Here is a 25953-nt window from a genome sequence, read left to right as displayed (position 1 = left end):
ACGATCGCGAGAGAAACGGAGAGAGAGAAAGAGAGAACCAGGAGGAAAAGAGGGTCGGTTTCAGGCTCCTCTTCCGCGGGATGGGATTATTCGTTCTCTGTCGACGGGATCGTCACGGTGCTCCACACCCCCGTGCACACGCACGCGAGCCGGCGCATAAATCCCGCGTTACACCCACTCGGCTCATCTTTAATCCGTTAGATTCCGTGAATGCTTGCGGGCCGGCCTCCACCTCACGACGCTGATTCGAGGCCGCGATTTCGCGTAATTGGGATTAGATTATTAGAGTCTTCCACTCGCTCCCGCCCTCCTCCCGCCCGCGGGAGGAATTCGCATCATCGCGCACGTTTCGCTGGAAACGTGGGTTACGAGCGTGTCCATTCCCCTCCGCGGTAATCAAAGCGACCGACGTATCTCGTTTTGGGCGACGCGTCTAATCTTTCTCACACAGCCCTCGTTAACTCTCGCGGAATTGCGACGCGCGCGCACGCTCTTTACCTGCTTTCGCAATTGTTAACTCGCCGATTTACGAGATTTGAAATCTCGGTTACCGCTTACATCGAATATATTTTTATTCGCGAAAATTTTATTACAGTTCTAAATGTTGAATCGAAAATGCGGCACAACTTTAAAAATATTTCTTGTTAGAAAAGAGTAAAAGAGAGATAATTCAATAAAATTTCTTCAGATTAAAGTATACAGAGTTTCACTTTGTACGGTACGATGAAACGTCTACTTTTGATAAAATAGGGAGATAAAAAAAAAAAGAAAAAAAAAGAAAGGGAAAAAAACGAAATGGCATACAAATAAGCATTCATAAAAACGACTCGCCGTTGAGCTCACCGCGCTCTTCATCTTTTTCGTATTGCTTGAACAAGAATTGATATATTTCATCGATAGATAAGCTCACCCGATCGATCGCAAACACAGCTGGGTTCACTCAGGTAATCTGAACACAACGAGCCGTTGTGTTGCCGCGTCGGTTCTCCGCCGTAGCTTGTGTACCTAACTCGCTGTCCTTTCCGAGCGATCCTCTGCACACGCAGCTTGCTGCACTTCTGCGTATTTCGCTATCTTTCGACCGTCCTCGGAAATGTTGACTCTACTTAACCGAATTAGACGACCGAACGGCTTCGAAATCTCCCGTCTGCGAATTCATTCTCCGACGAGCGGAGGCGGCTCGTCTCGTCCGGCGGAGGAACTTTGTAAACTGAAATTATATGAAATTTTTAATTATCTCGGAAGCTTACGTTTACGCACGGGAATTTTTACATAAAATGATTAATACGAATAATCGTATTAATTATTTTATGTAAACGATTCGTATAAACGATTTACATAAAATAATTAATACGAATATTCGTATTCATTATTTTATTTAAATCGTTTATGCGAATATTCGTATTAATTATTTTATTTAAATCGTTTATGCGAATATTTGTATTAATTATTTTATGTAAATCGTTTATACGAATTGTTAATACGAAATGTCAGTATAAGTAATCGATTTTAATTTTTTGTAGGTACGACCTGGGCTTGCGTCGGGGTAGCTAGTGAACCGTCTCTTCGTGACGAGAAGGATAAGACGGGGAGGCAGTCGGCGAGAAAGCGGGCGAATCCGCACGGAAGAAGAGTCCGTGGAGGAAGTCCGGAGAACGTAGGCGCAGACGCCGTAGGTGATGTGAGGCTGGCGCCCGCCTCACGTCTGGGGTGATGCCCTCCAGTGAGCCTCATCCCCCGTACCACCTTCAGCACCATAACATTCCTCCCTCGCATCTACAACAGCACACGCCGAGCGCCATCGAGCATCAGTTCTTGCAGCTGGTGGCGGCGAATTATCAACAACAGCAACAGCGACACCAGCAACACGGCGGACCCTTCCAAAATTCCACGTACACGCAGCAGAAGCAGGAGATGAGCCCGGAGGAGGAGGGGGGCCGAGTGGGTGGGTCCCCCCCTGCGGCTGGGGCTGCACTTCATCAGCCCCATCATCCCCGCACGGCTAGTCCACCTTCGGGCACAGAACCCTGCACCCGCGACGCGATACCAACACCCACACCTATCGCTGACACCACCACCACGACCACGACTATGACGATGCAGTCGCAAAGTCAGCAGCAACAACAGGGTCCCAGCCCAAGCCCGAGCCCGACGGGCGGCGACGTGGAGAAATTTGACGGCAAAATCGTCTATAATCCGGACGGGTCGGCCTATATCATCGAAGGCGAGAGCGAACTCAGCGAGGACGACTCTTTGCCCGACGGTTGTATCGTAGATGGGCGCGGTGTATCGGTTCCTCACTCTTTAGTTTTTCCACAAATTGCGAGTGCGTATTATGTATCGCGGTTGTACGCGCATCAGGCCTACCAGCAGCAGCAGCAGCAGCAGCAACAACGCTCGGCGACCCAACAGCATAATCCCGATCTTCCTGTGATGCACAGCTATCGGGTGATAAGTTATAGAAGCGCGGAAGGAAGTAAACAACCTCCTCCGACGCCCACAGCACCGCCACCGCCTGCGGCGTCAGTACCCGTCAAACCTATCCTAATGTGTTTCATATGCAAGCTCAGTTTCGGGTACGCGAAAAGTTTCGTCGCGCACGCCCAAGGCGAGCACCAGCTTACTCTCATGGAAGACGAACGACAAATACTCTCTCACTCGACGGCGTCGGCCATTATACAGTCCGTGGGTAGAGGAAAGCAGCCGCTCGTCAGTTTCTTAGAACCTGTCACGAGCTCGACCTGCACCCAAGCGTCACCCGCGCAGATACAAACTCAGCAACAACAGCAGCAGCAACGCAGCGAACCTAACGAACACGAGACGACACCAACTACAACTAGCACTCCGGCGAGCACACCTGGGGTACCCAGCAGTCCTCAACAACAGCAGACGCAGCAGCAATCGCAGCAGACGCAACAACAGCGACCCTCGCCAAATACTCCTACCACGCCTACGTCACATTCGAATCATCCTCTCACGTACAATCATCAGCAGCAGCAGCAGCATCCGTGGACCGGCGCGCAGGTGAGCGCCGCGTCCTGGGCGAAGGCACCCGAGGCTATGCATTACAGCTCACCGCCCCCACCGACCTCGTCCACCAAAGGATCTCCGTCTTCGTACGCTGCCCTCACTCAAGCTCCGCCGAATTTTCTTACTGGCACCACGATAGGCGTCTGTCCGGAACACATGCAAGGTAGACCAAGCGGAGTAGAATGTCCAAAGTGCGAGATGATATTGACGACTAGTCGACTCGCCGGTCCTGGCGGCCCGCTCGCTGGCATACACAGTCGTAATTCTTGCAAAACTCTCAAGTGTCCGAAATGCAATTGGCATTATAAATATCAAGAGACTCTCGAGATACACATGAAAGAAAAACATCCGGAAAGTGAAACGTCGTGTTACTATTGTAACGCAGGTCAACCTCATCCCAGGTTAGCGCGCGGTGAAACGTATACCTGCGGCTACAAACCGTACAGGTGCGAAGTGTGCAATTATTCTACTACGACAAAAGGCAATCTCAGCATACACATGCAAAGCGACAAGCATCTCAACAACATGCAGGAACTGCAGCAGGGAGGCGGAGGCGGCTCCGGTACTAGTAATCCGTCGTCGTCTCAGGACGCGCCGATGCCGACGCGGAGTCCTCACCACCAGCAGAATCACAGCCCGCATCGCGCCGTTCAAGGTAATCAGAGCAAGCCGAAGCTTTCGTTTCGCTGTGACATATGCAACTACGAGACAAACGTCGCGCGCAATTTGAGGATACATATGACGAGTGAAAAGCATACGCACAATTCGATGGTATTGCATCAAAATATCAAACACATGCAAACACTTTCCGCGTTGTCTCACCATCAGCAGCAGCATGTCCATCAGCAACAACAGCAGCAGCAGCAGCTCGAGCATTTGCTCCATTTAGGCGGCTTGGATAAACCGCAGCCCACGGAAGCGGCGTTAGCCGACCTAGCTTACAATCAAGCGGTTTTGATGACAATGATGACCGGCGGTCAAATGCCACAGTTTCCGCCAGAGCTCATAGGCTCCATAGCGAGCGCGGCTGCCATGAGCAATCTTGGCGGTGACGTCGGACTTTCGCCAGACAGCATGGAGCCGCCGCCGGAACCCGCGGATCAAGATCCCAGCCACTTGTATCAATGTTGCATCTGCAACAATTTCGCGACCGACTCGCTCGAAGCTCTGAATCACCATTTAGCCGTCGACAGAACGAGAACCCGCGAGGGCGACATACTCACAATAGCGAACGCACATTTCGTCTGCAAACTATGTACCTACAAAACCAACCTGAAGGCAAATTTCCAGTTACATTGCAAGACTGACAAACATTTGCAGCGGCTGCAGCACATGAACCACGTAAAGGAAGGTGGCCCGCGTAACGAATGGAAGCTGAAGTACTTGGCGTCACCTACGAGCGCCGCGCAATTGCGCTGCCACGCGTGCGATTACTATACCAATAGTACTCACAAATTGGCCCTGCACTCCGCTTTGCCGAGGCACGAGGCCGCGTCTCTTCTGCTACGTCATCTGCTTGAAGCGAGCAGTAATATCCAAACCCCCGGGAAATGGTATCACTGCGTGATATGCGGATTCAGCGCCCGGCACCGGCTGCCGCTTCTGCAGCACGTGAAATCATTGCGGCATCTCCACATGGAACAGATACATCACATTCACAGGAGAAGCAGTCTTTCGGGGAACGAATCTCCGCACGCGGATATCAGCGTCATGTTTCAAGTGACGAGCGATCCCGACGTGCCGTCTACGCAGCAAGCTAGCCCGACCACGCCGACGACGCCGAACGCCACGAGTACAAACAATGGTGAATATGAAGAAAATTATTTCTACATTGCATGTTACAGAAACTTCGTATCGTTTTTGCCCGTGAAAAGCGCCTGTTACAATGCATTCAATATTACCGGCGACGTACATTGATATATTAAAACTATAAAAGCCGATTAATATTCGTAAAAAGTAATCGATGAGTAACGGTAACGAAACCGAGACTCGTATATTAAGAAAGTTACATAACGGTGCAAAGTGTGTCAGCGTTCGAACAACGCGGTTTCTCTGAAAAAAAAAGAAAGAAAAGAAAAAGGCTTTGGTCTGTAATCACGAATATGTCGCGTTTTTCACTTCCTCGTCATTCACAAAAAGTGAATTCCTTTAATCGCTTTATTTTTTTTTCTTTTTTTTTTTTCTGCGCGGGACAGCTGTCGCTGTACTGAAAGAGAACATTGTGGTATTTCTCGATCAATCGACTGTGGTATCTTTTCTTTGAGCTTGTTATTCGTTCGCGAACTATTCTCTGTTTCCCGCAATTCGATACATTTCATGAATAACAGCTAAAACAAAATTATTACTCACGAATTTATTACGCGCGATCCCGCCTCCGGAGTGATAACCTTAAAAAACAAAGCGTCAGAGCGTCGTGAGATACACCGCGGAAAAGAGTAATTCGGTTCCGTGACGATAAGCGTAATTTCATTTTACGGCAAAATTTTCTTTTATGCCCGCCTGCGCCCTGCATTAGCAAAGAAAGCTTACGACTGCGCCTTTAATGAATTCACTGGTCTCATTATTTTATTATACTCACAATTAGCCGGCGATGACGGTAATTTTGCGTGGCATATGGCCGTGGCGTGTGCCGCCGCCACCACCACGGCGCGGCGCGCACAATACCGCATGTTATTATATATCGACGGGCTGTACTTACATAAATATACGAGTGGAGAAGAAGGCAGGAGCGCCGCGCGAGGTGAAACCAGCAGCACGCGTTTTACTCTGTACGCGCCGCGACGTCGCAACTGACGCCGCACGTTGCAAGTGTGCTTTCGGACAATGCGTACCGCACGATACGTACATGGCATGGTGGCTGTCCTCCTTTCGTTTTTTTCTTCTTTTTTTTTTTTTTCTTATCCCTATTTACCTCTTTTCTATTTTTTTTTCTTTTTTTTTTTGCTTTTTTTTTTTCTTCTCTCTGTTTCTTTGTAGGAAGCCACGTCGATAGTACGATGTCGCCAATCTGTAATTTCGCGCGTTATTGTTGCAAGACTGGTGGTGGCGCGCGAGAGCATCTGCGACGCGTGCAGCCGCATTCAGTGTCCTCCTCGCTCGCGGACGCGTCGCGTCGCCCGGAAAAAAAAAAACTTTCTCTCTTCGTGACGCTACCGCGTTACGCGCGCGGCCCGCTTGCGTAAAATCCTGCCGTTTCTCACTCGTCGGGAAGAACCGGCGCGCAGATCGGCGGTGACTCTCTTCCGGCGGATTGATCTGCGGGCGCGGGAGGTAAAAGCACGCGATCCCGAACGAGTCTGATCGATGTGATAGCCGGCCGCTCGCACGGCGAACGCGAAACTTTTTCGTCGCGCGGCAACCGCGGTAGTTTACCGGTAGTATCTATAATTTACTTTCTCCCGTGTGGCGTTCCGAGTTTAATGCCTCGGAGAACGAATCGCTGCGAAGTGGACGGCTGTCCCGCGTGGTCGTCCGGCTCTGAATACATAACGCCCAAGTTTAGCGACGCCCCGGATCGGACAGCGGAGATCGTCGATTCGCAGGAACAAGTCCCGGCGATCGGCAGAACGTAAATAATATTTTTCTCGCAGATCGTTTACCCCGGTGGAGTCGCGAAATTCTCTGCGATAGCTGGAAACGCCGTGGAGACGTTCTACGATTTTTCTCGCCACTCGCCGCTGCGTTCTTATCGATCGTACATTAATTTCGCACTGTGTTCTTTAATTAGTCGCTCATCGTCATTTGATTGCTTATCGAGCTATGCGATTTAACGTAGGCCGCGATTGAGAGATATTGGTTTGCGGGAAACAGGTTTTACAAAATCAAAACTCCGTCGATGTTCACAAGCGTTATTAATAAATGGATCATAAATTTACTTCTCTTTTTTTTTTTTTTTTTTTTTTTTTTGTCTGTGTTGCTTTAATTTCGTACCGAAACGTCTTGATCGTAAAATTAAATATATCGTTCAATAAATGTCAATGACCATACAAGGCTGACAAATTGTAATTTAATTTACTAATTTATGTAAAAATTATTTTAAGTAATATTTTATGTATCAATTTCTTTTTTTTTTTTTTTTAATTTTTTTTTCAGGAAATGCCATGTATCGCTAATTAAAATTTTAAAGCCCGTATGATTAAATAGATTTTAATAACTGCTTTATTGATTTTTTTTTCGCAATGATATCTTACCGTTATATATTAATTTTGCTTAGATAGTAATTTCCGTTTCTTTGATTCTTACTTAATGTGACGGCGTTTTGTAAGTATGCCGTTGACATATATAAATTTTAAAACATCCCTTTTTTTCTTTTACCCACTTTTAGAACGGCGAGAGGAAGGTAGTGATTGCGGTAGTGAAGTGAAACAAGAACCGGACAATGATCCAGAACCGGAAGCCGAGCCTGAGAATGACCAAGAAGAAATTACGTGCCTATACTGTACGTATCAACCGACGTCGCGGGAAGAATTACGACAGCATTTGCAAGTGGCTCACGTTCAAGATTCGGAGGAGAAAACTGAAACGGTAAAAGAAGAGCCGACGACGGAATTGTTATGCCCGTTGTGCCAAGATAGTTTCAAGGAGCGTCCCGCTCTGGAAAAACACGTAATGCAAATTCACTCCGTTAATACCGACGGTCTCCAGAGGCTACTGTTATTGGTGGATCAGAGCCATTGGCTGAACAACAATCGGAATTCTTCAACGCCGGCCGTAACGATCGCGACAACGCCGACGTCGCCCACGACGACGACGAAGACTCATCAGGAGGAGGAGATGAGCGAGCGCGGTGATAATGACGAAATCGAGCTGCCCAGATGTAACAAGTGTGACCGAGTTTGGCGTTCGGTCGAGGAATTTCGGCAGCATCACTGTCGAGAAACCCATCCGGCCACCACGCCTACCTTGGCGGTTAGCGAGAAGCACGTTTATAAGTATCGATGCGTGCAGTGCAGCCTCGCGTTCAAAACTCTGGAGAAACTTCAGCAGCACTCGCAGTATCACGCCATCAGAGACGCGACGAAATGCGCCCTGTGCGCGCGATCTTTTCGCTCGGTGCAGGCGCTTCAGAGACATTTGGAGTCTGCCCACGATCTCCACGAGGACGAGATGGCTCAGTACAAGCAGAGCTTAATCCATTCGCACCCCCTTCTTCAAGCAATAACGGAAGAAACGTTAAAGAGGCAGGCCGGTCTGGCGGGCGAGCTTCACGCGGAGGACGACGCTGGTAGAGGCGACGAGGAAGAAAGCGACGCCAGCGATTCGTCTCCGTTGCAGAAGGAGCAGCGGCTACTGGAAGATTATTTAAATAGCCAAACGATCGCTGAGGACTCGTATCAAGATCCGAGTCGAAAATTCAAGTGTCACCGGTGCAAGGTGGCATTCACGCGTCAAAGTTATTTGACCGGCCACAATAAAACTCTGTTGCATCGCAAGGGTGAGAAGATGTCTTATCCCATGGAGAAATATTTAGATCCTAACCGACCGTACAAATGCGACGTTTGTAAAGAGAGCTTCACGCAGAAAAATATTCTTCTGGTGCATTACAACAGTGTGAGTCACTTGCACAAATTGAAGCGGGCAATGCAGGAACAAGGTAATAACAACACGTTGATCTCGGTGGTGCCTCCCGCTAGTCCGACCGAATCGCCCGACTCCCAGCAAGATCAAGACAAGAAACCGTACAAATGTAATATCTGCAAGGTCGCTTACAGCCAGGGCAGCACTTTAGATATTCATATGAGAAGTGTTCTTCATCAAACGCGTGCCAGTAAGCTGCAGGATCTCGCGGCCAGTGGCCAGTTGGATCTCGCTCGACCATTAATTGAACAACCGCCGCTAAGTCCGAACAGTCCGCCTGTCAACGCGAACGCGGGGAATACAGGTGGAATGCTTTCTTGCTCGCGCTGCAATAGCGTATTCGTAAATCAAGACCAACTCGCGGCGCATCAGCAGCTGTGTAACATTTTAAATAATCCGGCATTGGCATTGTTTCAACAGTTCGCCGCGTCGCAACAATTAGCTTCATCCGCGCCGGCTAAAACACCACCGCCTACATCTACAACGCCAGGACCTCAGCAGCACATGCAATCGACCACGCAGCATGCATCGCAAACCACGCAGGATATTCTTTCTCAGCCGCGGCATAAAACCTCGCAAATGTACAAGCATTTGCTGGAGAGTTTCGGCTTCGATCTCGTCATGCAATTCAACGAAAATCACCAAAGACGGCAACGGAAAGAGGAAGAAGCGGCTGCCGCTCTTCAAGCTCAACAAGAGCAGCAAAAGCAGGAACAACAGAAGCAAGCTCTCGCCGCCATGCAGGAGAAAGAAGAAGAAACCGAAGAAGCTCACATGGACGACGATGTGATACCAGAACTTACGCGTAGCACCTGTCAGCATTGCAACAAAGAATTCAGCAGTGTTTGGGTTCTGAAGGCTCATTGCGAGGAGGTTCATCGCGATCTCGTACCGCGCGAATTTCTTGAGAAGTACGCGCAGCAATTCAAGTGCGAATACGAAAAGAAAAGTGTCGTAGTGACGGTCGCGACGTCTTCGTCAACTACTACGGCGCCGAGAAGTTCCACGCCTGCCGCCGCGCAACCTCAAGATCTCAGCTCTGATAAAGAATCTCGTGAAAAAGAGAAGGAAGATAACGCCGACAACAAAGAATGTATTAGCCGGACACCGGAAGCTACGTCCACCACTCCAGCGACCACTCCGGCGTTAAGTAATACGCCGGTTTCGAGCACGGATTCTACGACGACTGTGCTGCCTACTAATTCGCAGCATCATATATCTCAACAATCACAGCAGCAGCAGCAACAATTACAGCAGCAGCAGCACCAACAGCAGCAGCAGCAACAACAACAGCAGCAGCAGCATGCCCAGCTCTCGTTCGCGCAACAGATGACTGAAATGCAAGCTGCTTTAAACGCTGCGATGGCGGCGTCTCAATTGCAGCAGCAATTACAACAATATCCAGGACTGATGATGGGAATGATGGGATTACCTTTGGGATTAAACGTACCCGCTCTAGCTGCCATGAACTTGCAGCCACCTTTAGTGCCAATGATGTTGCCACCGCCACCGTATGATGGTGCGGCTACCACATATGCACCGATTAATCAAGCAGATCTTCTCGCCAAGCAGCATCTTGCTCTTCAACAACAACAGGCAGCAGCAGCGGTAAATAAAATGCGTTTATAATTTTTGCAAAATTAATTTTTATAATTTAATACTTATACTTCTCTATTTTCTTTTAGGTATGGATAATTATTTGATACTAAAACGTTTAATTAAACGTTAGATTAAAATTACAACGTGCACCATTATTTACAAGCGTACAAATTAAAAAGAAGAAAATTAATTTATGCACGATAATGGAAACAAATCTTGTTTCTTTTTTTCGAAAAAGTTACTTTTATCCTTTTCTTATTTTTTATTTACTTATTTATTTTAACTAATGCTTATATATCTATTTTTTTTTTTATTTTTTTCATTGACTAATGAGTGAATTAATGAATTGAGAAAAAAGAAAACAATTTTTAATATTTATTTTTTAGGCAAATGCAGCTGCATCGCAGAAACGAGCGCGTACGCGCATTACCGACGAACAACTGAAAATCCTACGAGCACACTTTGATATTAATAATTCTCCTGGTGAAGAGCAAATCTTAGATATGGCTGGTCAGAGTGGTCTACCACCAAAAGTTATAAAACATTGGTTCCGAAATACGTTATTCAAAGAACGCCAGCGTAACAAAGACAGTCCTTACAATTTCAATAATCCACCAAGTACCACTCTAAATCTTGAAGAATATGAAAAAACTGGCGAGGCAAAAGTAACACCATTGAATTCGAGCGTATCCGGTAGCAGTTCCTCCGACGACAAAAGTCCGAATAAGCAAGCTACGCCCCCGCCGTCTATGCAAAATACCAGCACATCTCAATCTACTGAAATTAAACAGGAAGTAGAACAAGTGTCGCAGTGTCAGCAGCAACAACAAACTGTACAGCATCAAGATGAACAGCATCATTCGCCTGGCAGCTCGGGCGGACAGCAGTCGCGACCGCATTCGCCCGCGCTTAGTATGAGTTCCGTATTCTCGGCTATTCACCACGACATTTCTTCCCATCCTCCGTCAACTACGAGTGCCCCGAGTACTCCGATGTTACCGCCAAAATTGGCCTCTCAGAACTTTGCCAATCCTACTCCAGGAGCCGGTAACGTCGTGCCGAGCGCGATTGCCGCAATGGCGCTTACACCGCAGAGATCTTTAAGCCCGGGCCGTGGACCGGCCGACTATTTTGGTGGTAATAGTAACGGCAGCAACACATCCGGCGGTAGTTCCGGCAAACGTGCCAATCGTACGAGATTCACCGATTACCAGATAAAAGTCCTCCAGGAATTTTTCGAGAACAACGCATATCCGAAGGACGACGATTTAGAATATCTTAGCAAACTTCTCGGTTTGAGCCCGCGTGTAATCGTAGTATGGTTTCAAAATGCTAGGCAAAAAGCACGTAAGGTGTACGAGAATCAGCCCGCCGCCGAACCCGTGACAACAGGGGGACGCGAAAACGACGACGGATCCGGTAGATTTCAAAGAACACCAGGCTTAAATTATCAATGTAAAAAATGCCTGCTGGTATTTCAACGATATTACGAACTTATACGCCATCAGAAAACTCATTGTTTCAAAGAAGAGGATGCTAAAAGAAGCGCGCAAGCACAGGCTGCGGCAGCGCAAGTCGCCGCGGTTTTGAGCTCCGAAGACAGCAATAGCAGCTCAACGACGACGACGAATAATACGGTAGCTAACAATATGTCAACTGCGCCCGCGCTTACCGAACAATTGCAGCAGCCATTGAGCAGCGCTACATCGCCTCATCAGCATCAACAGCAAACTTTATCTCAAACGCACCAACAGTCCCAGCAGCAGTCACAACAACAGCAGACGCAGTCGCAAACCGAGTCGAAGGAAGGTAACTTTCAATGCGACAAATGTAACTTGATGTTCAGCCGATTTGAACTTTGGCGCGAGCATCAGCTAATACATATCATGAACCCGACTCTATTCCCCTCCGCGTATCCGCCAGACTCGCCTTTCGGAATCTTACAACAGCAAGCACTCAACGCTAATCAAAGCTCTGCAGTTGCGTCGGATAGTCAGCATACGCTCATCAGTATGATACAGAAAAGAAAATTCGAGGATCCTGAGGAGGGAACGGGCAGCGACAATCGCTCGAATTCAGAACATAACGAGCAGCCTAAAGATAAACGTTTACGAACTACAATACTTCCGGAGCAATTAGATTATCTTTACCAGAAATATCAGATCGAGTCTAATCCGTCGAGAAAGATGCTGGAAACGATCGCGCGTGAAGTCGGTTTAAAGAAACGCGTGGTGCAAGTGTGGTTTCAAAATACGCGCGCCCGCGAGCGCAAGGGCCAATTCCGCGCCCACAGCCAAGTTATTAATAAGCGCTGTCCATTCTGCCCGGCGTTATTCAAAGTTAAATCCGCTTTAGAATCTCACCTCAGCAGCAAACACGCCGACCAGGTGGCTCGCGGTGAAGTGAACATCGACAACATCCCGGACGAAGAGCTCTCGATGGAATCCGTTCCTTCCAATTCCAGCACTTCCCACATGCCACCGTTGTTTCCGCCTATTATTCCGCCTAACGACATGGAAGCATCTTTGAAATCCTTGAAATATTACGAGGACATGAAGCGATACTTCAGCGAGTTACAGGCGCATGCTAGTAACGGAAAACAAGAAACGGCAAATCATCAGGCCGGCGGAGTCGGCGAGTCGCTGTTAGATCTGACAAAACCGTTAGATCTAAGCAAACCAGTCGATCTCAGCCGGCCAATGAAACTGTGTTTGAGCAACTTCAGCAGCCTTCTCGAGGAACAACATAGCGCCCATTTCCGTGGCGGCAGCGACTGCGGACCTCTGACTGATTTATCCGAACGCAGCGTTTGCGACGACGACAGCATGAGCGAAACCACAGAGTTTCTGGATGACGAAAGCGGGCCAGCAAGTCCGGCTTCGAGCACACAGAGTTCAAGACAAGGACCCGCCAGCGGAAATACTGGTGGGAATACGTCCGGACCGCCGGTAACCGGTGGACAATCCGGCGGCAGCAATACCGGCCAATCTGGCGGGAAGCGATATCGCACGCAGATGTCGGCTACACAGGTGAAGGTGATGAAGTCGCTCTTCTCGGACTACAAAACACCGACGATGGCCGAATGCGAGATGCTTGGCCGTGAAATCGGCCTTCCAAAACGGGTGGTCCAGGTGAGCATCGATAATCCTCATGCGAGCCAACCCCGAGCTCGTAGTAACCATTAATATCCACAAGAAGATTCTTTGGCGTGAATTTGTACCTACGATTCGAGCTTACGGAGACTAATGGAGACGAGTTGCAGGTGTGGTTCCAGAACGCCCGTGCTAAGGAGAAGAAGGCCAGGCTAGCGGCTGGTTTGCCGGCCGAAGGCTCGGCCGTCCAACCGCATCGCGGCCCGACCGGACCAGACGAGTGCAGACTATGCTCTGTACGCTACTCGGCCAAGACACCGCTGCAGGAGCACGTCTTCTCGCGGCGACACATCGAGTCGGTGCGCGTCGCCGTCGAGGAAGGCAGTTTGGTGCCCCCGACTCCTGGGGCGCCAATCGTAACCACTGGCAGCAATACCGCCGGCGTGCCCGGTATCGGCAATTCGCCGGTGATCACCACGGCTGGTCAGCAAGTCAACCAACAGCAGCAGCAGCAACAGTCGGACGAAAACATGATGTACGGATCCGTGTTTCTTCACCCCACGGCAATGTTCCAGTCACAGCAGCAGCAACAACATCCCGCCGCAGCTACGGCCAGCGCAGCTAGTACTACGGCCGGTGAGTGTCTGGCTGACTTAAATGATTAAACTAATCGATCGTAAACGTTGATTCAAAATTCGTTCGATTTTATGAACGCCATATAAGTGTAAATATATATTTAAGATTATGAATCATACAAACTTGTAAAATTAAATATTACATGTAATTACATGTAATAATATTATAGCATACAGTATACTATTATATTTGATATATAAAAACTATATATATGTATATTTATATGGTGAAACTTTTAAGGCAATCTGTTTGATTACTTAACGCATTGCCATTGAAAAGAATTATATTTTAGTTTCCCATGTTTTTATTTTTAGTCGCGAATCAATTTTTCGATATTGGCGTTCAATAAAATTGAACGTTATGGTAAAGAATTTTTAACTTACCGGCGTTAAATCGATTCTCAATATACAGTACATGGCGTTAAGTTTATATCGTTGAAACAATTTTCGTTGTGAATTATAGTTTGCAACAAAAAGAGAGATAATTTCCAAAAGCATCTTGCATAAAATAAACGCGTTTTTCGTCTTACGATAATGCACGAAGAAATGTGTTGACCGAAATAACATTATTTTAGTTTAACAAAATTCAATTAAATATATTCACAATGAATTAAAAAAGTAATGATAAAAAAAAGTAGCTGACGAAAGCATCTTTTACATAAAGAAATGCATTTTTCGTCTTACTTACTCAATAATTTTTTTGGGGAACTGTTGAACGGATTATAAGACTTGTGATATATACAATGACTTGAATTATATCTATTGATGCATTACACATTATAATTGCGGTTTAATTAGACCAATTAATTAGGAATATTAGAAGCTGTGTTAATACGATAGCAACGTAGAAAATTACGAAAGATATACTTCTTTACGTATGTATACGTGTATACATATATGTATATGTATATATATATGTATATATATGCAAATATATATATATGTATATATATTTATACATTTAGAATGTATGTGCCGAGTAATATATCTAGAGCTAGGAAATACTCTCTAAAAGTTCCTATCATATTCGATACCGGCGTGACTGAAGGTACGAAAAAGAGCGTGAAAGAACGAATGAACGAATGGGAGAACACAAGAAAACGGTATAAATATTACAGTATATAAATTGACAAAGTTTCGTTTGACAAACTACGTGATAATAAAACGCGTTTAATAAGGCTATTGAAAACGGTATCGATGAATCATTTAATGATCGAAGCAAATAGCGGTGCAAATAACGTAACAGATAAGTTGTATTTGAACGCGCTGTACAATTAAAGACCCCCGAAATATAAGAATTCTATTACTATTTTATATTAAAGCTTTAGTGATATTTATCCGGTTTAACTAATTATTTTTTCTAAGTATCTAATTGACATTATAATTCTCTATCGCCCTCGTTATCGATAATTCTCCTATCGCCCTCGTTATCGTCATTATTTGCGAAGCCATTCCAACATCTTTGACGCCCGTCACGGATTTCGCCGCGCGTTTTAGCTTTTATTTGTAAATATGTCGCCAAGTCTGCCTGCAAATCGAAACCGAAATCCGGATAGGGTTCTTCCTCGCAACTAGCCTCTATTCAAATACACGTAAAACGTGACGATACTAATTCTACGTGTTTAGCTCACAAAGACAGCGTTCTCGCGTCGCTGTAATGCCTTATCTGCCATTAACGACAACGTAATATAGGTAGAACATCGGCAGACTATTATACATACAACTTGGATTAGTATTAATTATTATTTTCTTTTATATTAGTTATTTATGAATCTTCTTTGTGATGGTCACGCTCTCGTCTGCCCACGCGGTTTCTTTTTTTTTTTATTTTATTCTTTTTCTTTTTCTCCTCCGATTGGCACCGGATGTCTCGAGTTTGAGCAGCTGGCAGTACACACAATGTCCGTTTATTTCTTATATATATATTTTTTTTTTTTTTTTTGATTTTATTTTATTTTACACTCGTATCCATGGCTGACGAGGGTGTGGCTTTGCTTCTCGCTTTCCTACGCCCATTTATGCGGTATTATGTACCACTGATAAGATGCATCATACAATGTTATGTATGTCGATCACATTATTTTGTCACCATTCTTATGTATATAGTTTATTATTATTATTATTATTTAACACACTTCATATTCATCATTTTATTAGTATTGATTATTACTATGTTAATAATATTATATCGTTTTTTTCCGTTCTAGTCTAAAATAAAAATTACAAACTGGACATTACTTTTTTTTGTTTCTTTCTTATTTCAATTTTTATGTTCCATCCCGAATGTTCCTTATCCCGCCATCACAAGGAGCCATCACGACGGTTGCATCAGATACGTTTCGGTAAGTCGCGTATTGTTGCGAATCTTATTTAGTATGCAAATAAAAATTAATAAATCAAAATTAATGATTATGCGAAATTTTTACTATTTATAATGGGAGTCACAAAAAAAAAAGATAAGTTTCATATTAGCATCTCGATTAAAAATAAAGAAAAAAAAAAAAAAAAGAAGAAAGAAAAAAATTGATGCATATCGCAAATATTTGTAAAGTCGGTACCACGGTTTCGTGCTCGGTAGAAATATTTCACAATTTCGTAGTTGAGATAAAGCGTATTACAAACGCGGCGCGTTGCTTAATTACGGCAAGATCCTACATCACATAATTCGTTACAATATTGGCTTAGAGGATTTTTATCTTAGATCGACATACATGGCACTAAAGCCACTAACCAAGCCTGTAACCTCGATCGCATGATGAGATCATAAGTCAAGTCAGTAGCTACAAACTCTGGGAGACTAACTCACATCCGCTTAATGAATTAGAAATGACAAGGAAACATTAAGGTGACGTGCTGGCTCGAAACTTGTGCTCATCATTTATTACGTTTTTAATATCCTATAAATTAATTTTTTTTTGTTTACAAAATCCTATCTATTATTTATGTATGTAAAAGGCAATAAAAATCTACTCTTTTTTTTTTTTTGTAATTAAATTTAAAGCGTTGCTAGACGTTTTAAATCACTCAAATTTTGCATGAAATTGAAACCTCGTCGAAGATTTTTATTCTTTCGAAACACGAATTTTTTTATTTCGCTCTTCTTTCAGTTTAACACATTTACACGAAGATGCGTCAGTTGGGAAATCTACAAATCTCCGATACAGGGCTAAGGAACTTGCGGTGAACGATAATAAAGAAGGGAGGGATTGTGGTAGAGAGGCATCCGCTAAAATTACCGGATAACTTTGTGATTGGTTACAAATTTAACACGCGCGTCCGCGTTGCCTCGACAAAAAGCTTGGATATTAATTAGTCACGGTGCTTTTTCCAAGCGTCTTAGGCGCGACACAAAAGCGACGTGGATACACGCATCGAGCGAGGAGACGAAGGATCGCGCGAGCCATTGTGCGCGTGGTCATGGTCGTTCATCGACAGTCCACCTCGACGTTACCGCAGTCGCTTCGATGAAATTCCCCAAACGACGCGATTGCCGCGTTCAATAGAACGAGACACCTGGAAAAAAAAAGAAAAAAAAAGAGAACAATAGGCTACAATATTCGCTGGGAAAATTGATTTTCTAGCGACGAAACGTCGTCGGTGCTTTTGAGTTACGCATTGTCTCGCTGCGCGAAGACTGCACATCCAGTTGAACTCTAAAGATCGTTGCGAGATTGCTGCGCCGCAAAGTACGTGAAAAAAAAAAAAAAAATAAAGGGGAGGGACTTTACACTTTACTTAATTATTTCACAATTTGTATCTCGAATGAAGGCTCGCTTAGATACTTATCTGTAGGCAAACAAATTATGTCTATCGTGACGCTGGATTTAATTCATTAATATACAGAATGTCGCGCGGAGCAAAAACAGTTTCCGAGTGATTTCTATTTCCATTATTTATGCACGCGGTCCCGTAGAATACACCGCGTGAAGAGCCCGACCGAATCTCTTATACATTCTGTAGTTACACACACGACATCCGAAAGCGCTCCGAAGAATAAAGGCAAGAAAATCTATACGCCGAGCTGGCATTGAAATCCCATGCTAATGCTGAGTACACAGCGAGCGGAGTGAGCAAACGTCCCGTCGTGTCGGGGCACGTGTCACATCGACACTTCCGTATATACACCTATGTCTAAACATTCCCTCGAGTTCCTCGATCCGAGTTTCGGTGCGCCAGGAAGGCGAAAGGAGAAAAAAAAAAAAGAAAAAGAGAATGAAAGAAAGAAGGGGAGGGAGGGTTTTAACGCAAAGAATTCGTCGGGCCCTCAACCCTTCCGACCGCGATCCTCGTGGCGGGACCACGTGTCGCTTTCGGAGGACAGCAGGCGCGAGGTGCGAGCGGCACACGCTCGGTCGCTCCGTCAAAACCTTATGTTAATAGCTGCCGACTCGCGGGATCGCCCGCGGCACGAAAGAACCGTCGCGCGGCACACGTTTCTCGCAGCACGGCGCGGCGCGGCGGCGGAACGATTATACGCGCGATTCGTGAAATTATGCAAAGTACACGGCGCGCGGCGAGGAAACTCCGCTCCTCCTCGTCGTGGCTCGCGTGCTTCGCCCAACGTCGAGGGGTGCGCGAGCGACGCGCACGATAGGCACGTGCGTGGCGCCGCGTTTGCAGCGGAAATGCAAATGGTAACTTCTCTCGTAGGGTTGAACCGGCGGCTCTCTTTTGTCCCGGGCGGGAGGACGCGTTGCGTGCACCAGCGGTGAATATTGAGTCGTCCAACAATCCGAGATTCTCCCCTTTTCTACTTGCATCTGCGTAAAATCGCGTTATTTTATTTTATTTTATTATATTTTTTTTTTTTCTTTCTTTCTTTTCTCTTCTCTCATTTCTCTCGGAGGGAAGAGAACGACTCGAAGTACGAAGGCGTTGTAAGAAACGTTACGCGACTCCGAGTCGCCCGATTATCGATTCGGTTGCATTATACAGCGAGCGGATAAGAGGCATCTAATGAGATATTGACCGATTGAACAGGTACGAGAAACACATTCAGCAAAATGTAAGAATTTTATGACTACTTTTCAAAAGTATAAATGAAAAGAAGCTGAGATGCCGTTCCAGATGCGTTAAAAAAGAAACGCGTACACATATACTTTTTAACGCGGTGGAAAAATGCGTGGCTTAATTGATTCGCGGTGAAGATATCACATTAATAAGGAAATGTTTGCGCGACGAAGAGACCTTCTGCAAGTAAAAAGACTCGGGAATTATAAATGTATCCGGTATTGAACGTGCCTCGGCCTTAGAATTACTTTATCTTCATTATTATGTCCTAGCCTCCTCGTAGATCAGGATCATGTCAGCTTTATCTCGGCAGCCGATGCCACGTTCGCTAAATGACTTCATGATTCTCGATAAAAGTTTTACGTTAATAGAAGGCATTCTAGAACTGCAGGAAAGCACTGATTTAATATACCGGCCTGCCCGCGCGCACGTTGAAAGATTAATCGACGATTCAATCATCCGATAAACAAGGTGTAACGATGTCGTTCGTATAAATTCATTAACTACTGCCATTCCACGTATTCATTAACGCTCCTTACAATTTGCTTTTCCTGCTAAAGCCGTTAAATCACTGCCACGTTACGCCTACGTCGAAGTGACACATATTCCGCCCGCTACGTTCGCTTCGAAGATGCACGGGAGGGAATAATCGAGGCGATCGTTATATAGGCCAAAGAATTCGAGAGAATGAAACGTGTCCTTTTGTGAGCGGACGAAGAAGCAGGGGCCACCAGATAGGAATTAGCATGCCGCGATGCGAATCGTCCTTTTTCCTCGACGTCAGGTATCCTCGCGGCCTTCGTGTATTCGCCTTTAATCCCTTTGAATTCGGCGAGCGAGGCCGCTTCTCTTTCTCTCCTCCGGCTGACTTCGAGACGAGGGAAGACCACGAAATCGGTTTCCTCTCACCTTTCGCCCGCGCTTGTCGCCTCGGTGTCCTGTCCCAGGCCATATGTTACCCGATCCACGGCCTAGCTATTAATTATATCGATCTATATAGGCTCCGCGTACTTAACGACGGCAGCGCGCGAGTTAGGCCCGGTGACGCTTTATGGTCGTTCTCTTCCTCCCTTTACTGACCCCCCTTCGCACTCTTTTTCTTTCTCTCTCTCTCTCTTTCTCTCTCTTTTCCATTCTGCTCCGACGGCGAAGTGAGAGCCTAAAAAAGCTGCAGCCTCACGCGTTGCGCAGAAATACATAAAACCCGACCGAAGATATAAATCATTAGGGCCGATGCAGAGAAACTATTACGTGACTCATGCCTGGGGAACCAGAGAAGTGAGGGGAGGGAAGGGAAGGAGAAAAGGAGATAGCGTGGATTACGGGAAAAAAAAAATTTTTGAAGGGTAGCGACGCGTATCCTAGGGGTACCTAACCGTCAGTGAAGCTCCAGTTAGCGGATTATTCAAGTCGTTCCGGAAAGACTTCGGATCTTCCGTGTTTAGTTAAATTCCTTCGGGAATCACTGTTCAAATTCGGCTGAATAATTTTAATTTTTTCAAACAACGTTACCTAGGCGAAGAATCGTGGCGGAACTGCAGAGAACGGTTTTCGGAGTCTTTAAAATTATTAATTATTTCATTTCGACTCGCGGTGGTGAATATCTGAGCAAAACGCGCGAGATGTTTATCGCGGTAACGCGAACAGTGTGCTAATTTCTAATTAAGTTTTTGCAACATATCGATATCTAGTCATACTTGGAACCGTTTACTCGACACGTTGTTTGCAGACAAATACACGAGAGCCGGGCTCTCGCTAAAAAGGTTCATGACTTTCGTTTTCCTCGTGTATGCCGCGACGTTGCGTCATCGGGAGAAAGAGGTGGATCGTTCGTAGACGCCGTAAAGTATCGATTCGCTCTCATACACAGCAGAAGTGAGCCCGGCGCGGTCGGAGACCATCAGCACGTCACTTTCTCCGCGGACGGGCGCTACGACGGGCAGGCAAGATGCCACCGAAGGTTTCTTTGGACCCCTCGGGTCTGTCGCGCCGCAGACTTCGCCGAGAGAACGACCGAGCCGAGGAGAGGAGCCGGCGTGGAACGAGTCACGAGATAACCGCTCGTGGATAATCTAGTAAAAGCGGCGAGGAGCGGTGCTCTCCTCCCGCCTCCGATGTTTGTCGAAGGCGCTACTGGAATCCGGCAAAAAACTCGCCGGTCGGCTACCGGCCACTCTAATGCCTCGCTATAATGTGCCACGTTATTTCCAACCGTCCGACCACGTCGATCTCTCCTGTAGAGGCATCCTCGTGACGCGCTACCTTCGGCCCACATATCATCACCTCGTTTCGGATACGACTAAAGAAACGTCCGGCGCGGCGCACAGACAGATTTTCAAGTTTCAATTTCGTGGGCATCTTGTAAGGCTGACGTCACTTATATAATCCGAAAACGTTGGCCGAGTAAAAAAAAAATCTTAAAGATCTCATCCGGTTATAAAATTTGTTTAATAATTAATTCTTCGCTAATGATATCATTATTTTTTTTTTTTTTAATGAATTTTCTTTTTCTAACTTTGAAGTTTATGGCATGAGAAATTTCACGCGTGCGGTTTTTGAGATTTTTGTTCGAAACGCAAACGTGATCCTGCGCCGGGGATGCAGCGGCGACCAAATTGTTACGACCCCGAGTGCGCGAGAACGACGCTGCCATAAAACTTCGCGAAGGTAACGTGGCACGACGAGTTATGGCAGTGATGCTGGAAGTTCCACGCATGACTCGGCACGAGGCAAGTATCCGCGGGCCTTGGGACCCGAAGTCGAAAAAGAGGGTCTCCCCTCGGTCGTTTAGTACCTCTTCGATGCGTACCGCTGGCTATGCCTCGCAAAAACGATCGATCGCTAATTACTAGAAACCGTCCTGATCCTTGATATGTGAAAGCCGATTATATAAAGACGATCTCAAATATACTTAGTAAATCAGAAAGTTAACGGTAACCGGAGGCCTCAGAATGAATCAGCATGGAAATGACACGACGAAACATATTTGCGCGTTCACAAAAATGAATAGCTGCTCATATTTACATTTCCAATTGGATTAGCCTTCTCCCTTCCAATTTAAGGAGTGAATAATGTAAACATATAATTTTTTTTTTTAATATTTTTTTACGATTGAAATATTGAAAAATGTCATAAAAATAATAATAAAACACGATCTTCTAAATTAGCGCACTCATATTGAAGCCGAGATCTAATTTCTCTTTCATTTCATTTCTCTGATATTCCGTGCCTGAAAGACATATCGCAATATGGAAAATATCGCATGCATTTTCGGGAGTCGTCGCTCGTCAACTTTAAATTGTCAACATATCCCGTGCCACTCACGCAAAATTGAATTCCCTCGGCTTATAGCGCACATGTAACTCGCGGTCTATCATCCGTCATCACGAGGACTAAGAAGGACCTGGGTAGGCCAAGGTAAAGAGGCACACGTAGGGTCGGGTGATATAGCGTCGATGCCCGCCTTGATACCCGAGACCACTTCGCTGACGACCGCAGCTCGCGAACCTCGGGACTCACCGACAAACTTGTCGGCGGTGGTCGACGGTGGTTGATGTTGTTGTCTGAATTATACTCTGATTATACTGCGAGCGCACGGCGGGTATGATTAAACATTAAACAACGCCATTACGCCGGGGAGAGAGGAGCGGCGGTGAGTAGTCGAGGCGCACGAGACGCGAAACGCCCGTAGTAGACGACGAGAGAAGTAAGGTGGAAAAGGGCGAGGGTGGAAGAAAGGGCACGGCCGAGTGGGACTCCCCCTCGTCCTCCCCGGGTGACCGCGGCCGCTCGTGTCCTCCTACGAGTCGAGGATTAGCTTGTAATTCCTCGCGCGGCGCGCCGCGCCGCTGACTATCTCGCCGAGCCCGGCTAGCTCTGCGGCCGGGGCTCGCCTAACCAGAAACAGGAATGCCAAGAAGCGTAATTAGCTATTCGCCCGCGAGAGGAGCCTATTTGCTTTACCGCATTCCACACCGCCGTTCACGGCGGGCGAAGCTGGTCCCGCCGCGTCGCGAAACGATCCTCGTGGCGGGAGTTCTAACGAGAGGTTGGTAGACAAAAAGGTTTCATCTCCCGTCGTCTCAATGCCGAAAAAAAAAGGAAAAAAAAAAAAAAAGATCAATTGCAAAGTCCTGATTGGATGACAGGGGAAGTTTGACCGAGTCGCAACAGAAATTAATTTCGTGACGTTTGATCACTGCAATCTGACTGCAGCTCGAGTGCGTGCGAGATCTCGATAAAAAATATTGATCGCCGTTTAATCAATTTTTTTTTTTTTTTAATTATTGACTCTGACCAGTGCACGTTTATTTGAAACAGCAAGTGTTGGCAAAAATTGCAATCTATATAGTTCGGCGGGTATTTCGAACACGCTGCTTACGACAAACTATAGCATTATCTTATCTCGTACAATCGTGGAAATGCCATTTTCAAGTTATGGCACGGAAGGAACGGCGAGCCTCGTCGACGCGGGCCGTACGTGACGTCGGCACATAGTTGTTTGCCATTGCCCGCAGCTGTCTATACCGTAAATACGGTTAGTTACAGGCAAACCTCGGTGCCGCGTGACCGAGCGATGTGAATTACAAAATAACTTCGCGGACGAGTTCAAACAGCCGTCCTTGCGCTTAACGCAAAGGGCGGCACCATTTCGAGGAGGAGCGAAAAAGGCAATCGTGACATTTCCGCCAGAGGAAGATCCTCAACGGATCGGTTTCGCTCGAGAATGTTGCCGCATGAAGTACTAGGTAACGATCTCGGATTTAGCGTCGGTTATTCTCCGAGCAATTTGTTGTCGAAAGTACAATACTTCAACAATTATGAAACGTGCGTGAATTTTGTTACGACGACGAAGGATAATCGTAAAAAATATTAATTATTAATACGCGATTTATTTCGGCTGTGATATTAAATACGATTTGATAGGAGCAATTAGTAAATTATATAAGTGATTTTCAAATTACAAGTAACCGAGCGACCATTTGTCTTCTTTTTGTCACGCGCTAGCTGCGCCAACAATTTTCAACCGCTTTTCCGTCGACCGTGTCTTTTTCCCTCGGTGTGACGTGAAACTTAACGATCCGCCGTGTCGTCCTAACTCACTTATAATAACTCCACGAGCCGGTAATGACGATCCGGTCGTCGCATTATTGTTTCTACGGCAGGTTTCCCGCACGTTCCTCTTGACAATTATTTGGATAATTCACCGCCATTATTACGATACCAGTGTGACATAAGTCCATAATTATATACTGCAACCCCTCGAAATGTAAAAAAAAAAATAATAATAACGCGGTACTTCGGCATACTTTATGTGAAAAAAAAAAGAAAGTTTATTTTTTAAATATTTTTCTTGGATATTTATAAGAAGCAGTTAAATAATTAATATTAATTACTTGTACGAAAGAAAAAAAAAAAAGACTAATTATCTTTAGAATAAATTAAAAGTCGAATCTACAGCTAGAAAAAAAATTTTGATTATTTCTGGAACGCGCGATTATAATTTCTTTCACGGGCAGCCAGTTATTAACAGCTACGGCGAGGTAATATGAATCATTATAAATGCATGCGAGACCAAACACAAGGGAGCCTCAGAAGCCGCGCTTCTTTTCACGCCAGGACCACAGAAAGGAATATCTTTTTTTGGACATAAGTCATTCGCTAGACAGAAGAAAGGAATTAAAGATGGCTGTGATTGCCGTTGGATGCCGGCCAGAAACGCCAGACGTAACTAAGTTTTTCGAGCTTGCCGTCGATAGGAGATTCGAAGGCGGAATGCGGGCGGGGGCCTCCGTATATTAGGAATTCATATCTCCGTTGGGGGTTGAAGGGGGACGGGGGAAGGGTGGTTGGACGGAGAAGTTGAGGTTTCTCAAGTGTGATCAATACGAACTCATTCTTACCAACAGCGATACTCAACCGTAAGAAAGAAAAGGGAGCTTCAGATACGAAAGTTGCGTGTTATTCGACAAATAAACCAAAGATCGGCGATCCAGCTGAGTAAAACAGTCTTCTCGCGGTTGACAGATTAGCTTCGCAAGCCCGCGACACTCTTATCAAACGAACGAATTATTGCCCGCTAACGACGAAGCCTGAAATTGCTTTACAGCCGGTATTAATAACTGTTATTTAACGATCAATCGTACCGACGACACTTTGCTAGCCGGTGAACGGGTTTTCCAATCGGTTGATTTCAATCGCAACTCTACCTCGTTTCGTTCCAGATAATTAAAATTCGTGCGCGTTTCCATTTCACCGCGATTGAATTAAATTTCAGCGCGAGCCGATCTCAGAATTGTCACGCTCGATCGTAGAGATATGAGAACCGTCGTTAAAATATTTTTCGCGTAACTCGTGGATTTTCCAGATAAACGAAATCAGAGCGAAACGAGCCTTGTAGACATACATTAATAACTCGGAGATACGTATCTCGCGCACCCACCCTCAGGAGTAGAGGAATACATTCGCTATATAAATGTACGAGCGTAGGATTGTACGGGGGCTTGTTAAGGAAAATCGAAAACACATTCCCGTATCAATCCTTTCTGCTTACTTCGAATCTATCTGCTTCAGGTTTCCAATTTCCCTGTTCCGAAGCGACTTACATGACCGGCAATCCGGTATACATTCCCCTAGGGGGAGGGGGGAGAGAAAGGGGGAGAAAATTTATTTCTTATTTTATTTTTTCTTAAATAGATAAATTCAAATGCTAAACATATACGTTTTGCTCGATGTTATCTAATAAAATCTTTTCATTTGCCAATGATAAATTCGCACCGCAGTGCGCATCTCGCCGAAAGTATCACGACGTCAGTTCAGCTCCGTCATTATTCGACGCGAATGCCTCGCGTGAAAGACTAGGTGTGCCTAATCGCCTAATGTCACTAATTTCGATACTTTACCGCGCTGGATTAACGAGCGGCCGTTTCATTATCCACGCGCGGCGCGCCGTAAATTATTAGCATTATCAGGGCGAGGGCGAGAGAATTCTGGTGGGAGGTGTGTTATAC

At 45.8% G+C, this 25953-nt stretch overlaps 1 protein-coding gene across 9 annotated transcripts in view; it reads left to right on the top strand.

The window, feature by feature from the left end:
- Nucleotides 1–25953, top strand: part of Zfh2 (Zn finger homeodomain 2) — a 326804-nt gene that overhangs the window by 235222 nt on the left and 65629 nt on the right. For all 9 annotated transcript variants that reach the window (XM_070668235.1, XM_070668237.1, XM_070668236.1 and 6 more), the window contains 4 exons: nucleotides 1524–4834; nucleotides 7355–10215; nucleotides 10593–13337; nucleotides 13469–13934. In XM_070668235.1, the coding sequence (XP_070524336.1) occupies nucleotides 1714–4834; nucleotides 7355–10215; nucleotides 10593–13337; nucleotides 13469–13934 (9193 nt within the window). In that variant the 5' untranslated portion in view covers nucleotides 1524–1713. The remainder of the gene's footprint in view (nucleotides 1–1523; nucleotides 4835–7354; nucleotides 10216–10592; nucleotides 13338–13468; nucleotides 13935–25953) is intronic.

The sequence above is a fragment of the Cardiocondyla obscurior genome, linkage group LG17 (genome assembly GCF_019399895.1).
Source record: "Cardiocondyla obscurior isolate alpha-2009 linkage group LG17, Cobs3.1, whole genome shotgun sequence".
Classification (NCBI taxonomy): domain Eukaryota; kingdom Metazoa; phylum Arthropoda; class Insecta; order Hymenoptera; family Formicidae; genus Cardiocondyla; species Cardiocondyla obscurior.
Note: the sequence above shows the minus strand (reverse complement) of the source record. Positions and strands in the feature narration are given on the sequence as shown.